This window comes from Rana temporaria, chromosome 1, assembly GCF_905171775.1.
Source record: "Rana temporaria chromosome 1, aRanTem1.1, whole genome shotgun sequence".
Taxonomy (NCBI): Eukaryota; Metazoa; Chordata; class Amphibia; order Anura; family Ranidae; genus Rana; species Rana temporaria.
The window spans coordinates 49,938,429-49,955,614 of record NC_053489.1 but is presented as its reverse complement, the minus strand read 5'-3'; the positions used below and the strand labels follow the sequence as shown (position 1 = coordinate 49,955,614).

At 45.4% G+C, this 17,186-nt stretch overlaps 1 protein-coding gene across 1 annotated transcript in view; it reads left to right on the top strand.

The window, feature by feature from the left end:
* Positions 1 to 17,186, top strand: part of ALPK2 (alpha kinase 2) — a 124,195-nt gene that overhangs the window by 71,478 nt on the left and 35,531 nt on the right. Inside the window, exons 5-6 of the mRNA XM_040337738.1 lie at positions 10,358 to 10,632; positions 13,970 to 14,058. Coding sequence (XP_040193672.1) covers positions 10,358 to 10,632; positions 13,970 to 14,058 — 364 coding nt within the window. The remainder of the gene's footprint in view (positions 1 to 10,357; positions 10,633 to 13,969; positions 14,059 to 17,186) is intronic.

Here is a 17,186-nt window from a genome sequence, read left to right as displayed (position 1 = left end):
GGACACTCTGTGCAGAAAATGTCCTTCGCCTTGTCTATAATTAGATGAATGGTTCGCCCAGTTTACCGCAAAGATGAAAGCTAATCATGCTTCTGGACGTCTCCGCAACGCCCCGATCCTGATGGACAAATAATATTCCGGAGATGTGTTATCAAATTTGCCTGGCAGAGATTGTCATCTGTCACCTTGTAAAACGTCCTTTCCTTCTCCTCGCCAGCTGATATCGCTAAATCATCTTAATCAACACTGGTGACGTTAAAGGGGATGTGAACTTTAACTGGATGACATTTATAGCTAGATTCAGGTAGATGTCCGCAACTTTGCGGCGGCGTAGCTTAAGGCATTTAAGCTACGCCGCCGTAAGTTAGCGAGGCAAGTACATGATTCACAATGTACTTGCCTGCTAAGTTACGGCGGCGTAGCGTAAATGCGGCGGGCGCAAGCGCACCTAATTCAAATTCGGCTGAGGGGGCGTGTTTTATGTCAATATGCTTTGACCTTACGTTTTTGACGTATTTTTTTAACTGCGCATGCGCCGGGCGCCTACATTACCCAGTGTGCATTACGGCTAAGTACGCCGCACGGGCCTATTGATTTCGACGTGGACGTAAACGGCGTAAATCGCTATTCGTGGACGACTTACGCAAACGACGTAAAAATTTCGAATTTCGAAGCGGGAACGGCGGCCATACTTTAACATTACTATTCCATCTAATAGATGGAATAACTTTAGGCCTGATAATGCCTTATGGAAACGGCGTAAATGTACTGCGGCGGCCGGGCGTACGTTCGTGAATCGGCGTATCTACTAATTTACATATTCTACGCCGACCGCAATGGAAGCGCCACCTAGCGGCCAGCCTCAATATTGCAACCTAAGATAGGATGGTGCAAGCCGTCGTATCTTAGATATGTTTAAGCGTATCTCTGTTTGAGAATACACTTAAACATAAGTCGGCGTAGATTCTGAGTTAGGTCGGCGTATCTACTGATAAGCCGGCCTAACTCTTTCTGAATCTACCTATTAGTTCCTAAAAGCACTAGTGTGTCATAAATAATCGCCGTATTATTTCCGAAGAAGGTACAGTTTTCGCCTTTTTTTTTAAACTCCTTTCTTATATTTCAATACAGACGATCTCCTGCAGACTCTTTGAAGCCACTCGCTGTCTACATTTACTGAAAGTAGAAAGGCCAAACTTTTTTTTCTATTTGGATAGAGCATAGGAGGGTTATAACCAGTGGTGGCTGGTGTTCAAATTCTGTAAAATGTAAAAAAAAAAACATCAATTGCAGCCTAACTGTGCCATCAAATGCAGCCACTGTGCCCATCAAATGCAGCCACTGTGCCCATCAAATGCAGCCACTGTGCCCATCAATTGCAGCCACTGTGCCCATCAAATGCAACCACTGTGCCCATCAATTGCAGCCACTGTGCCCATCAATTGCAGCCACTGTGCCCATCAATTGCAGCCACTGTGCCCATCAATTGCAGCCACTGTGCCCATCAATTGCAGCCACTGTGCTCATCAATTGCAGCCACTGTGCTCATCAATTGCAGCCACTGTGCTCATCAATTGCAGCCTCTGTGCCCATCAATTGCAGCCTCTGTGCCCATCAATTGCAGCCACTGTGCCCATCAATTGCAGCCACTGTGCCCATCAATTGCAGCCACTGTGCCATCAATTACAGACACTGTGCCCATTAAATGAGTCACCCAGACTTAATCTCTAATAACCCTGACCCAGATTACACGGTTTATCCCTGGGCTAGCTTGATTTGCCTGCAGTACCTCTAGTAGCATACTAGAGGGCATAGCTCCCAACTGTCCCTGATTTCGAGGGACTGTCCCCCTGTCCCTCATTTGTCCCTCATTTTGGTCTGATCTATATAGTTCTATATAAAATTCACTTTTTAGCTATCAAAACGTGTTTTCCAACACTAAACCTTTCATCTGATTTCTAAATTGCTGCATTTGTAAATTCCAAAAGCCAATATAAAAGGAATTGTAAAAGTTAACCAGTCTTGTTTTTTTTTGTACAATTCTCCTCTATGGGGGCGTGGCAAGGGGTGTGTCCTATGCCTACATACTTTTGCTTATAGGTGTCCCTCATTCCCATCTCAAAAAGTTGGAAGGTATGCTAGAGGGTGCTACATCAGATAACAAGCAATTCAAGGGGTTGTAAAGTAAAAAAAAAATTAGCTTCCTTTACCTTAGTGCAGTCCTCCTTCACTTACCTCATCCTTCCATTTTGCTTTTAAATGTCCTTATTTCTTCTGAGAAATCCTCACTTCCTGTTCTTCTGTCTGTAACTCCACACAGTAATGCAAGGCTTTCTCCCTGGTGTGGAGTGTCGTGCTCGCCCCCTCCCTTGAGGGGGGAGGGGGCGAGCAGGAGAGTCAGGACGCTCTCTACTTTGCAGATAGAGAAAAGAGCTGTGTGTTAGTGGGCGTCCTGACTCTCCTGCTCGCCCCCTCCCCCCTCAAGGGAGGGGGCGAGCACGACACTCCACACCAGGGAGAAAGCCTTGCATTACTGTGTGGAGTTACAGACAGAAGAACAGGAAGTGAGGATTTCTCAGAAGTAATAAGAACATTTAAAAGCAAAATGGAAGGATGAGGTAACTGCACTAAGGTAAAGGAAGCGATTTTTTTTTTTTACCTTTACAACCCCTTTAAGCACATGATTGTCTGCTGCTTCTCCCTCTCCCAGTCCAAGGACTGCAAGTGTCGATATCAAGTTAAGGTAGTTTTACTGTATCAAAAAAAATATATACAGTATATATTTGATGATGTATTCATGAATACAGAGCTACATTAAAGCGGTTGTAAAGAAAAACATTTTTTCCTTTAGGCCCCTTGCACACTGGGGCGTTTTTCATGCGGTACAGCGCTAAAAATAGCGCTGCTATACCGCATAAAAAATCATGCCCTGTAGTGTTCAATGTGAAAGCCCGAAGGCTTTCACATTGAAGCGGTGCGCTAGCAGGAGCGCACCAAAAGTCCTGCTAGCCGCATCTTTACCACGGTATAGGAGCGGTGTGTTCACCGCTCCTATACCGCGCCTTCCCATTGAAATCAATGGGAAAGCGCGGTAATACCGCGGTATTAACCCTTTTTCGGCCACTAGCGGGGGTTAAAACCTCACCGCTAGCGCCCGAATATCGCGGTAAATACGACGGTATAGCCGCGCTACAAATAGCGTGGCTATACCGTCACCGCGGCTGCACGCCTCAGTGTGAAAGCAGCCTTAAAATAAGAAACATGTCATACTTACCTCCACTGTGCAGTTAGTTTTGCACAGAGTGGCCTCGATCCACGTCTTCTGGTGTCCCTCGGCGCCTGTCTCTGGTCCTTCCCGCAAGTACTGACCACATTCATGCGAGAGCTCGCATGGTGGTGAGTAATTGCAGGCGCGCTCCCATGATACAGCGAGCGGCCATAGCCGCTCACTGTATCACTCGGCCCCGCCCCTCGGCACGCCGCGTCACTGGATGTGATTGACAGCAGCGCCAGCCAATGGCTGCGATGCTCTCAATCCATCCGCTCTAGCCAATCAGCGGCCAGGCTGAGCGGCGAAGAGGATCTCGGGACTTTCGAGGGGTCAGGCAAGTATAACGGGGGGGGGGGGGCATTAGCATCAGATGTTTTTTCACCTTAATGCATAGATTGCATTAAAGTGGAGTTCCGGCCACAATTTCACTTTTTAAATATAAATACCCCTGTAATACACAAGCTTAATGTATTCTAGTAAAGTTAGTCTGTAAACTAAGGTCCGTTTTGTTAGGTTGTTACAGCATTTAGACACTTTATAAAATAGAAATTGACTGGGGCCATCTTAAGTGTGGGCATCATGAAGCCAGACTGTATGACTTCCTGGATTTCAGCCTTGCAGATCTCGCACATGCTCAGTGCTGCACAAGCAGTGTAATAGGTTTCAGATCAGGTTTCAGCACCTGTACTGTCCAAGTCACATGATTCTTCGAGACTGGGGAGTGCACAGACTCCTGGAAAGTTACACCCACTACATTCCCAGGAGTCTGTGCGGTGTAGGTTAGGAAGCTTAAGCACCTAGGTGCAGGAAGAGGGAAGATTAACTATTCTGCCTAGCAACAACACTTTGAAGGCATCTAAAAAAAAAAAAAAAATGTTCTTAAAGGACTAATGACATTTTTTTTAAAACTACTGATGTAATGTTATATTTATGGGTGGAACTCCACTTTAAGGTGACATTTTTTTTTACTTTACAACTCCTTTAAGTATTATGAAACCAGTGCAGAAGTTATAATCCGAATTACCTACCCACACTGTTATATGTTATTAATTCTATATGGAGTAATCTAATTTCTTTCCCTTCCCCTCCATTACAGTAAAAAAAAGTAATCCCCATAGTATTTTTATATAAGAACAAAACAGCAATAAAAAATAATTATAGCCATACTGTATTTAAATTGCTAGAACAAGATAATGTATATACTCAGAACTGGTAAAAGGAGCCATTATCTTGGAATTCTGCTCTGTGTAATTAGTGTAGGAGAGAATAATGATATCAGATAGAGAAAAGGAAAAAGAGGAGACTGGCGGTAGGGAAAACAGAGGAGGGCAGAATACAAGGTTTATGAACGATACCCATTTTAAAGCTGAACTCCAGGATACACAAATAGGGCCAGATTCAGGTAGGGAGTGCGTGCGTAACTCTGTGCGGGCGTAGCGTATCCTATTTACGCTACGCCTCCGCAACTTTGACAGGCAAGTGCATTATTCACAAAGCACTTGCTCCGTAAGTTGCGGCGGCGTAGCGTAAATTGGCCGGTGTAAGCCTGCCTAATTCAAATGTGTAAGATGCGGGCGTGTTTTATGTAAAATCATCGTGACCCGCGTAAATGACGCTTTTTACGAACGGCACATGCGCCGTCCGTGAACGTATCCCAGTGCGCATGCTCCAAATTAACCCGCAAATAGTCAATGCGTTCGATGTGAACGTAAATTACGCACAGCCCTATTCGCGAACGACTTATGCAAACGACGTTATCGACGGAAAATTTGACGCTGGCCCGACGTCCATACTTAACATTGGCTACGCCTCATATAGCAGGGGTAACTTTACGCCGGAAAAAGCGTATCTGTATTGCGACGGCCAGGTGTACGTTCGTGAATAGGCGTATCTAGCTGATTTACATATTCTAGACGTAAATCAGCGTACACGCCCCTAGCAGCCAGCGTAAATATGCAGTTAAGATACGACGGCGTAGGAGACTTATGCCGGTCGTATCTTAGCAATATTTAAGCGTATCTCAGCTTGAGAATACGCTTAAATTAACAACGGCAGGGATTCGGACTTACGACAGGGTATCTACTGATACGCCCGTCGTAAGTCTACCTGAATCTGGCCCATACTGTCTAAATTCCTGGTGCCCAATCTGCGACCCAAGGGCCACATGTGGCCCTTTGGTGTTTAATGTGTGGCCTTTGGGCCCCATCAGTCAGTACAAGGAGCATTGATTTTGTAAATGGTTCATTAACCACTTGCCAACCAGCGCACGCACTTTTACGTCAGCAGAATGGCACGGACAGGCAAATGGGCATACAGGTACATCCCTTTAAATTTGCCGCGAGCTGCAGAACGGAGGGGGGGGGGGGATGTCGTTGTAAATAAGGCATCTTCCTGTTCTGCCTAGTGACAGGGCACTGATAGTCTCCTCCCTGTCATCGGGAGCAGCGATCAGTGTCCTGTCACAGTAAGGCCAGCCCCCACAACGTTAGAATCACTCCCTAGGACACACTTAACCCCTTGCCCGCCCCCTAGTGGTTAACCCCTTCCCTGCCAGTCACATTTATACAGTAATCAGTGCATTTTTATAGCTGTATAAATGTGAATGTCCCAAAATAGCGTCAAAGGTGTCCGATGTGTCCGCCATAATGGCGCAGTCCCAATAAAAATCGCCGAAATATAAAAAAAATGCCATAAAACGATCCCCTATTTCATGGGTGCTCAACCTGCAGCCCTCCAGCTGTTGCGGAACTACAAGTCCCATGAGGCATTGCAAGCCACTGACAGTTACAAGCTTGACTCCCAAAGGCAGAGACATGATGGGAATTGTAGTTTTGCACCAGCTGGAGGGCAACAGTTTGAGCACCCATGCCCTATTTTGTAGACGCTAAAACTTTTGCGCAAACCAATCAATATACGCTTATTCAGATTTTTTTGTTTTTTACCAAAAATATGTAGAAGAATACATATCGGCCTAAACTGAGGAAAAATGTGTTTTTTATATATTTTTGGGGGATATTTATTATAGCAAAAAGTAAAAAATAATGTTTTTCTTTTCAAAATTGTCGCTCTATTTTTGTTTATAGCGCAAAAAATAAAAACCGCAGAGGTGATCAAATACCATCAAAAGAAAGCTCTATTTGTGGGGAAAAAAGGATGTCAATTGTTTGGGAGCCACGTCGCACGACTGCGCAATTGTCAGTTAAAGCGATGCAGTGCCGAACCGCAAAAAGTGGCCCGGTCATTGGGCAGCCAAATCCTCCAGGGGGTGAAGTGGTTAACTGTAGTAAAGTTTAGTGGTCTCATGCAATATGTCCCTAGCCTTTGGTCTTCTATAGTATGGCTTCAGTATCCAACCATGCTAATAGAGCAAGCTCTGACCATTTCCTCTAGTAAGCCTTCAAGGTTTTCTGTACCATTAGGCCGGGTACACACGAACAAACATGTATGGTGAAAGCGGTCCGTCGGACCGTTTTCACCATACATGTCTGCCAGAGGGCTTCTGTACGATGGTTGTACACACCATCGTACAGAAGTCCGCGCGTAAACAATACGCGGGGCGTGTCCGCGTCGTCGCCGCGACGATGACGCGGCGATGACGCGGAGACGTGGGCGGGCCTGCCATTTAAAGGCTTCCACGCATGCGTCAAAGTCATTCGACGCATGCGAGGGACGGCGGGCGCCTGGACATGTACGGTAGGTCTGTACTGACGACCGTACATGTCCGAGCGGGCAGGATTCCAGCGGACGGTTTTAAAACACGTCCAGGAATATTTGCCCGCTGGGAAAAGGCCCGGCGGGCAAATGTTTGCTGGAATTCGGCCCGCTCGCGCCCACACACGACCGAACATGTATGCTGAAACTGGCCCGCGGACCAGTTTCAGCATACATGTTTGGTCGTGTGTACGGGGCCTTACATGTAATAAAAATGATATACGGCCCTTTGGAGACAATAGGGGCTGCATTTGAGGTCCCCTTTCCCTTACAAGTTGACAACCACTGGTCTAAATACAAGAGTCATGTGTATTCTTCCTTGAATCTTGGTGTGCTTTGTGTATTTTTTCCAGATCCGTGCAATAATCCAGTGTGAGACTTTCCCTCTGTGCAGGAACTTCTTATAAAAAAAAAAAGACCACTCACTGCTGCTCTCTCTCCTTGTGCAGGGTGACTGGTCTTGTCTCCGCCCCCTCCGGTAGTTTTCAGCAGGCAGCCTGTAGTTGGTGGAACCTATTAAGGCCCTCCCACAGCTCCGAACTCTGCACAGGCTATGAACAGCACAGCGATGATGTTACTGCTACTTTTACAAGGTAATATCTAAGCGTGCAAAGCGTGGATTTATATAAATTGTGGCTATTGAGTAAAATATTTAAATGACGTTTTTGGTGCCTGGAGTTCAGCTTTAAAGATACTTGTAGCCAGAGCTTTTTTTCTCAGAAAATAGGTGCAGGAACTCAACCACGACCCCGTTCAGATTTCAAAAACAGTAGAAGGGTCTTTAAGGGGCATTAAATACCAGATTTGCTTTACATACAGAGTGCAGAGTTCAGGGGGTTACACACAGAATGCAGAGCTGTCACTTGTAAACACAGAAACTAGCCTTCTGTGTTTACAAGTGATTGTAGTGAGCAGGCACCAAAGGGTCTGAGCCAAAGGTGGTGGAACTGAGTTCCCCCAAGTTCCCCCTGAAAAAAAGCCCTGCTTGTAGCAGTTTGCTTTTAAAGGCCATGTGTACCTTTTCAGTGTGTGTTGGTGTTTTATATACTGTACTTGTGTGTGTGTGCAGTGGATATAAAAAGTCTACATACCCCTGTTAAAATGTCAGGTTTCTGTGATGTAAAAAAATGAGACAACTATAAATCATTTCAGAACTTTTTTCACCTTTTAATGTGACCTATACACTGTACACTTCAAATTAAAAACAAACTGAAATATTTTAAGGGGGGAGTAAAAATAAAAAAAATAGAATAATGTGGTTGGGTAAATGTGCACATCCTCTTATAACTGGGGATGTAGCTGTGTTCAGAATTAAGCAATCACATTCAAACACATATCATGGGATCTGGGGGTCCCCTTTGTTAAAGGGGGCTTCCAGATTCCGATAAGCCCCCTGCCCGCAGACCCCTACAACCACCGGGTAAGGGTTGTGGGGATAAGGCCCTTGTCCCCATCAACATGGGGACATGGTGCTTTGGACCCCAAAGCATCCTCCCCATTTTGAGGGCATGTGGCCTGGTATGGTTCAGGGGGGAGTACTCTCTCACCCCCCCCCTATTTTCCTGCGGCCTGTCAGGTTGCGTGCTCAGATAAGGGCCTGGTATGGATTTTTGGGGGGAACCCCAGGCCATTTTTTTTAATTGTGGCGCGGGGTTCCCCATAAAATCCATACCAGACCTGAAGGGTCTGGTATGGATTTTGAGGGGGACCCCTCCTATGCCATTTAAAAAAAAATTGGTGCAGGGTTCCCCTTAATATCCATATCTGACCTGAAGGGCCTGGTATGGAATTTGGGGAGACCCCCACGCAATTTTTTTTTATTTTGGTTCGGGGTTCCCCTTAATATTCATACAAGACCCAAAGGGCCCGGTAATGTATTGGGGGAAAACCCATGCCGCTTTTTTCAATTACTTTTATCTGTATTGCCGGGACCCGATAATTCATTATAGCTGCGAGTAGTTTTAAATGTCTTTTTTTTCCTTTAGAAATGTCATTTAGCGCAGGGACTGTTCTCAACATGGGAAAAACTTGCCACTTTACAGGCATACTATACACCCCCCCCCCCCAGTAAATTTAAAGGAATATTTCACTTTCATTGTTTCACTTTAAGCATTATTAAAATCACTTCTCCCGAAAAAACTTCAGTTTTTAAAACTTTTTTTTTGCATTGATACTTGTCCCTTGGGGAAGGACCCAGGTCCCCAAACACTTTTTATGACAATAACTTGCATATTAACCTTTAAAATTAGCACTTTTGATTTCTCCCATAGACATGTAAAGGGTGTTCCGCGGTTTTTGAATTTTCCGCAAACGCCCCGAATTGTTCGCTGTTCGGAGAACACCCGATGTTCGAGTCGAATTTACGTTGACTCGAACATCGGCCTCATCCCTAGTGACAATACACAAGCAAAAAATGGGCAGTTATAATGATATGTGGATAGAAAACTGGTAATCCTGAAATCATGACAAACAGGCAATCGCAACAATATTATATACAATTGTGCAGTACTAAAAAACACCCAAATGAAGCAATGTCATAAAAGCAAGTGTATCATAAAATTTATAATAATGTAATTCATATTGCACAATGATCCATGTTAAATGAGTAATAAACTATAACAAGCATGTGCATTAAAAACCTATTTAATATTTATATAAAAAAAGTAGTCCATAAATTGTGGTGAGCCATAGCAAGCATGTGCACAGTAATGTCTCCACACTATTGCAATGTGTATTCCACACCATGTGTCCTCCACCGATTAATGGTTCACCAGACGAACTGTGGCTCTTGATAAAGAAAGAAGAAAAATGCTTGTAACAACCATAGGTTCAGGTATGAATCCCTTCAAATCCTATAAATTCACTTCATCTCCTTCTCAAGCATGGGACATAGAAAAGAGCAAGGCCACTTGCAATAGTCTAAATCCGTGGAGAATTTATATTTAAACTGTTTAAATCACTTACATCTTCACTGTATGTAACATTCAGTAAATACTACGAAGCCCAGAATCCTCGGTAATGGTGCATGCGTGCACCGTGACATCATGGCTTATGACTCCCCCAACGCGTTTCGTCATAAATAACATCATCAGAGGCATACCAAACAATACTCTGTCAAATATTTCTCCTAATTTTCCTACCTCCAGTACCAACCCCACCCCAGGAAAAATAGAGCACACTTCGGCTGGCTGCACCAGGGGTGAAGAGCAGTGATGTCTTACCAGTAATGATAACCCATAGCAGCCAAGCAGATTTGTCCCTTTAAAAGTTATGGAAACCATTAAGGTGTATTGTTGTTATATAGACCGCTGCACTTTAGTATCTAAATTATTCTTCTATGATATCTTTGAGAGACTATGTCACGTCTGTTAACAGGTGGAGAGGAGGTTGAATTCAATCAGCTTTTCTTCCGAGAAGACTTCATTACTGATATGTACTTCGGTGGAAATCTCCATGGTCGTATAGCAACAGAGGACTTGCATTTTGGAGAAGGGGTCCATAGGAAAGCTTTCCGAAGTACAGTGATGTGTGGACTGTTGCCTGTGTTTAATCCGGGTCACCTGTGTGTCCTGAAGGTGCACAATGCTATCGCCTATGGGACGAAGACCAACGACGAACTTGTGCAGAAGAACTACAAGCTGGCTGTACAGGTTAGATAAGCTTTAGATAATCTTTTACTATAGAGAGGTTCTTATCCATACCACAACTTTTATAGACCACTTTATAGGCCTCTACAACTTTTAAGAATTAAATGAGAGCACGTATGAGGTCAGCTCTATGTGCTCAGCGGGACCCCATTCTGTTAGTGGGAATAAGTTAACAAAGGGACATTGATTGGTGGAGGGGGCAGTGGCTTAGCCGGTCTCTCTGAATACAACAAATACATCAGAGCAATTGTGTAGAACATGGTACGAAGAAGCTTAAGGCCCCATGCACACGAGACGCTGGTAAACTCGAGTTCAGAGGCATTTGGGCATTTTTTTCAACTGCCCTTGAACACATTTAATGTTATCCTATGTGTCCATGCACACATTCACGTTTTTTTGCGTTTTAAAGCAGTTGGGTTTAGGCTCGTTTTTTCAGACGCAAAATTGTGTTCAGACGCAAACGTTTTTGCGTTTCAAAGCTTTGGGAGGGTCTACAATGTCTTTGTTATGAACGCTGATAGCCGCAAACGCGACAAAACGCTGCGAAATTTGCGGCAAAAACGGGTGTTTTAAACGCCGTTTTTTGTCTTTGAAAACTTGAGTTTACATGTGTTTGCATTTGCTTCTCGTGTGCATGGGGCCTAAAGTAGTATTAAAGCTTCCTTTTTTTTTATAACAAATGTTATACGTACCTGCTCTTCTTTTTGGGTCCCCCTCCAGCGCTCCTGGCTCCTCCCCTTCGAGCAGTGCCCCCAGAGAAAGTAGTTTGCCCTGTGGGCACCATTGCATGCTCGCTTCTGAGCCTCTGCTCTATGCGTCCATAAGGGCTCCCGCTGTTGTCTCTGCCAATGAGGAGGGAGAGTCCCAGAACAGCTGAAGCTATCGTGAACATAGCTGGATCAGGGGGAGCTCAGGTAAAGATTGGGGGGAAGCTGGGGAGGAACGCTGCACACAGAAGGTTTTTTACCTTCATGCATAGAATGCATGAAGGTAAAAAACCTTCAGCCTTTAGAACCACTTTAAGGAGGAACTCCGTATCTTGGGTACTGATGTGGCTTATCATGGAGTTTGGACACCACCTTAAAGAATAAGTCCACCTTTCTGAACATGTTACATGTTACACCTATATTTAGGGTGTAACATGTAACCTGTTCAGCATCAGGCTGCTGTCCCCACAATCTCTCACTCCTCCCTTGTGACAGCGAGTCTGGGATTTTCTCCCTGAACCCGCTGTCACAATTCTAGGAAAGGGCAGCCGTGTAGGGCTCTGCCCACATGGCCACGTCATTGATTCACAGATCCCTGTGAATCAATGAACTACAACTACCGACAGCCTTTGCTGCTGTTGGCCTGTAGTTTTCAATGAACTACCAGGGAGCTGTTGATCGCTCTAGGTAGATCATTGATATTCCTGTCATTTAATAACGGCCTGCCTGTATTGGAGGTAAGGTCAGACAGCTACACAGACAGTCTGCAGGACCGTGGCATTACACCTACAATTTGCTGATCGCAGGTGCGATGCTTTACAGATTCCTAACAAAAAAATAATAAATGCACATTTTTTTAACCTGCAAAAAAAATGTGCATTTATTTTTTATTCTTTTGTGAAGTTAAACCTATCCTTCAATGCTTGACTTTTCATATGACCGCGGCTCCTGCTTAGTCACGAGCTATGGTGAGCACTCCTTTGGGCGAAGTATTGCAAGGGTTAGTGATACCATTCATTGCCTGGTGTAGCCCAAAGGGACCTCTCATGTGACCCTGCTTGGTGCCCAAGGAGAGCGAAACATGCATGACATGACAGACTACCAGTCTACTCCCCTTACAGGCCTATTGATGGGATTGACATTGCATGTAAAAAGAATGACAAGCACACAATAATACAGATGAATAGATCTGAAGCCAGCCTAAGGCTAGCTCACATTTTACACATGGTGGCTGACCCAACATTTTCAATGTTATAGTTACAGAAGGCAGGTTGTTATAGAAGGCACCTAGAATTGTATGCTCACTTACCTTGTACAGGGTCCCAGCAATTCCCAAACCTGTTTTGTGGTGGAAATTTCCACAAGGCAGGTGTCCCAATACTTTTGGTAATAGTGTATGTGCAGACAGGACACCTGACAATAAAGTGAACCTGCTGCTTTTCCCTAAATGCTTATGTAGCGCCCCCTTACTTTCAGTATGGGCACTACGCTAAAGTTAGTGGGGAATGGGAGAGTTAACTTGCTCCCATTCACTATTTGTTTACATTTTGGGACTTCTGTTATTCCAGAAATGTCCACTGGGTCAGTCTGTGGTCCAGGGATGCAATGTCATCCCTGGCCAGCAGTTGGCGCCAGAGGGGTTCTGGAAGAGTAAGTTTCTCCAGCAGCCAATCAGAGGAGTTTTTCCCTCACGGGGCGTGCTGGAGAGGAGTATATCTGTGACAGGTGTCATGTGTTCTAAAATCTTCGTGGGGACCCGTTCCAGGTGCGGCATCCACCTTCAGGGTGCGCGCATCAATGGACCCCACCGGTGTGGCCCACCTGGCCATAATTGCAGACTACTTGGGACCTCATCCAGAGGTACAAGGGGACCTCAGTGACTGGCTGGGTTCCCGGTTCTATTGAAAGGATCCCAGGCTGGGTGCCGTTCGATTGGGGAGTCGGTTTGAGGAGGACCCGGAGGCAGGTCGTCCAACAGAGCCTGAACAAACCAATTGGGGATCCGGTGACCAGATTACTGACAGGTATGTTTGCTGTCATCTGGTGACCGATGCAGAAATCTACTGGGAGGATTCGCTCCATCTATCCATCTAGCTCAGTTATTGTAATTGGCCTGTGGCAGAGGCCCTAGAGCCGGGTCTGTGAGAGAGGCCCGTTCCTCCCAGGAATTCTAAGTGACATCTCGGCTGCCAGGCCTGTAAGAAAGGGTCTGTCCGGGGGCACTTTACCCACTCAGTTGGAGTGGCGACGAGTTACAAATTGGTTCTACGCAGAGCAGTACTGACTGCTCTATTTAATATCCAGGCCTGATACGGCAAGGTTCTTCCTCTCTCTCTATTCATCAACTTTGTCTTTCCCAATTGATGTTAATGTTGGCCTTGTTGGCCTGGAAAATAAAGCATTGGAAAAAACCTTTATTCACTGTCTGGACCTTCGCTCACTGCTCGTCTCTACAATTGCACCCCTAGACAACAACAGGGTAACTTAATAGGCCGATCCCCAAATTCAACCAGCGGCTCCTTGGGGGTACCTGGGGGTAGCGCTACACTTGGTATGTCACATCCAGTGACATTAATCTTGCCTCAACTTTTTGACTGTTTTGGAATTGCATCTAATATGCCTTTGCCTTGCAGGAATGCCATGTTCAAAACACTGCGCGCGAATACGCCAAGATTTATGCGGCAGAAGCTGAGGAACTGAAAGAGTTTGGGACAGTTCCAGAGTAAGTGACATATGTGAGAAGTTCATTAATGTTTAGCATTATCTGTTACACGCTTAGGGCACATTCACATGGGCTGTGGCCTGAAAAACAGATAGCTTGGGTTGTGTGCACCATCCAGCCCCATTCTAGTCACAGCAGCTCTTGTAGAGTTTTACAGGTAGGTGGTAGTGAGGCTGCACAGTGCTCCTGTACGGGATGTATACATGCAGGATCCACCATGCTTTGCTTTACAGCTACAGCAGAAATGATATCCCCTGTCGTGTACAAAGTTGCCACCTTTTCTTCAAGCCAAACCCGAAAATCTTTAGCTGCCTGGGACACTTTTGGGAGCCCCAAGAAGAGTAGTAATGTGGTGCGCATTTCGTGCCCCAGCAAACGGTGGGTGTAGCCAAATTGCTCTTGCTGACATCGTCGCCCTGCCACCCAGTGATGCCGAACCTGCCCCCAGACAGCTGTTTACAGCTCATGGACGACAACAAATTTGTGTATGACTAACTTGGTTACTTGGGGAGCCACAGTCTGGTCTGAATAATGTGTCCGGGTTTCAGTCCGCCTGAAACGCGGACACATGATTTAAAATCCGAACTGTCCGGGTGGCAACCCTAGTCATGTATGGCATTGAACGTAACCCATTCAAGTGAATAGGGCTGCACTGCAACAGCCAAACAATTGCGTGCAGTGCATGTGGTTGCAGCACAATTATGCAGAATATAGGGGGGTTAAAACAGCCGTTGAGGAGACGATCTTCCTCACGGTCTGTCGTATGCTCTCTCAAGTCCCGCTCATTGGAAACAAACTGCACAGAATATCCCGGCCTACTTAGTGCAGTGCACGGTAGCCTTTGTTTTTCTTGCCCGTCCTTTTATGCCCGCAGTAGGAGCATTGCTTTTATCTTCCGGGGATCATGGGAGATTTGCTGTTCTTAGATATCAGATGTGAAAAGGTTGTTTGAAACTCAGTCCGTCTGCCTCCTGCCTGTCGGAGGGGCACCTGTGTCTGTCTGTTATCAGCAGCCGGCTACTTGGAATTGTAGAGAAGCTGCGGAATTCATTTCTGACATTTTACTGACGCATCGGAGAGCAGGAGGAGGCCAGGAAGAGGTGCACTATTATCCACCGGGAGGGGGGGGGGATACATCTCTTCAGTGCCATGCAATGACACAAACTGTCTATTGAGTTCAATGGGACCATGCCATGCACTGTCGTATAAGGTTCTTCTGTTTTGGTCTGCTCCAGGCCACCTGTTGATTGCAGTTGTTATCCAACCTATTATCACAGACACCTATGACACAGTGAGGAATATCCAGCTGGTCATTCCAATTCCTGGTTCAATCCCGGGGGCAGATTCAGATACAATTGTGTATCTTTCTGCGGGCGTAACGTATCTCAGATACGTTACGCCGCCGTAAATTTGGGCGCAAGTTCCGTATTCAGAAAGAACTTGCGCCCTAAGTTACAGCGGCGTAACGTATGTGGGCCGGCGTAAGCTCGCCTAATTCAAATGGGGATGTTGTGGGCGAGTTTTACTTAAATTTCAGATGACCCCGCGTATTTTAAGTTTTTTGTGAACGGCGCATGCCCCGTTTGTGAAAAAATCCCAGTGTGCATGCTCGAAATTACGCCGCAAGTCGTCATTGCTTTAGACGTGAACATAACTTACTTATAGCCATATTCGCGAACTACTTACGCAAACGACGTAAAATTTTCAAAACTCGGCACGGGAACGACGTCCATACTTAACATTAGCTACGCCTGATATAGCAGGGGTAACTATACGCCCAAAAAAAGCCTAGTGTAAACGACGTAAAAAAATGCGCCAGCCGGACGTACGTTTCTGAATCGGCGTAAATACCTAATTAGCATATTCCTCGCGTAACTATACGGAAGCGCCACCTAGCGGCCAGCGTAAATATGCAGCCTAAGATACGACAGTGTAAGACACTTACACCGGTCGGATCTTAGGGAAATCTATGCTTAACTGATTCTATAAATCAGGCGCATAAATACGACGGCCCGCACTCAGAGATACGACGGCGTATCCGAAGATACGCCGTCGTATCTCGTATCTGAATCCGGACCCTGGTCTTTTCTACTCTGCGTGCAAGCCAAAGGCTGCGGCTGGGTCACAGCCGAATGTTCTTTGTGCTTGCCTTTTGGTAAGCGGCCATTCATTACGGTGGTGGGCACTTGCAATTGTGTGCTGCTCAGGGAGATTGGACTGAATCTAAGGACTCTATTTTGCTTCGCTTAGTATATAGCCTATAGATCTTTTTGGTTGGACATTATCGATTTAAGATATGGGCTCATGTGGAAATTAATCATAATAATTTTTTGTGTAATATCACTTCATGTGCCAATTATTACTTATGTCATTTTTAATATGCCATTTTTATGTTTAATGTGGCTTATTGGCGCATGTGATACATTTGCCTATATGTCTCAGTTTAATTCTCCCTGCTTGCCATTGTGATTACCATCCGGTTATTGAAGCTAATGTCCCCTCACTATTTCTAAAGGTTAATTGATCTATTGTGTTGTGTGAAGGAGATCTGTGTTTAAGTGGCTTGTGTTAATTATGCTGATTGCTTCATCGTGGTAATTATCTCTCTATATGCGGTGCCGAACCGGCTAGATACTGATTAGTTCAAAGAAATATCTTTATTTCAAAGGAGCTGTATTGAAGACCCCCCACTGTGTAAGAGGGGGGCGGAGATTTGTCATTGTAACAGTTTTGGAAATGACATATAAGCTGTGTGTGTTATAACATTAAACTCTGTGTTGTTCCAGCAGTAAGCTTGGCATGTGTGGCTTTCTGGGCGACTCCAGGGATATTCCTTCTCGTGGAATATTGGGGTGATTTTCGTTATGGGAAGAAGGGAACGTTGACGGGGATATCATACCGATACCGTCACAATTGGTTGGCAGCGGTGGGATCTTCCCTTCTATTCCCATTCACACCCGGATTCCAAGCAGACACTGGAAGAACTACTGGAAGTTCGTGGAAGGATTGCTAGCAACAAAACCAAGCGGGTCATCATAGCAGAATCAATGGAGATAGACCAGGAGGATGGGATTGCAGCAACGCCAGCAGTACAAGAGATGGAGACACCAGTGATTCAGGAGGAGGAA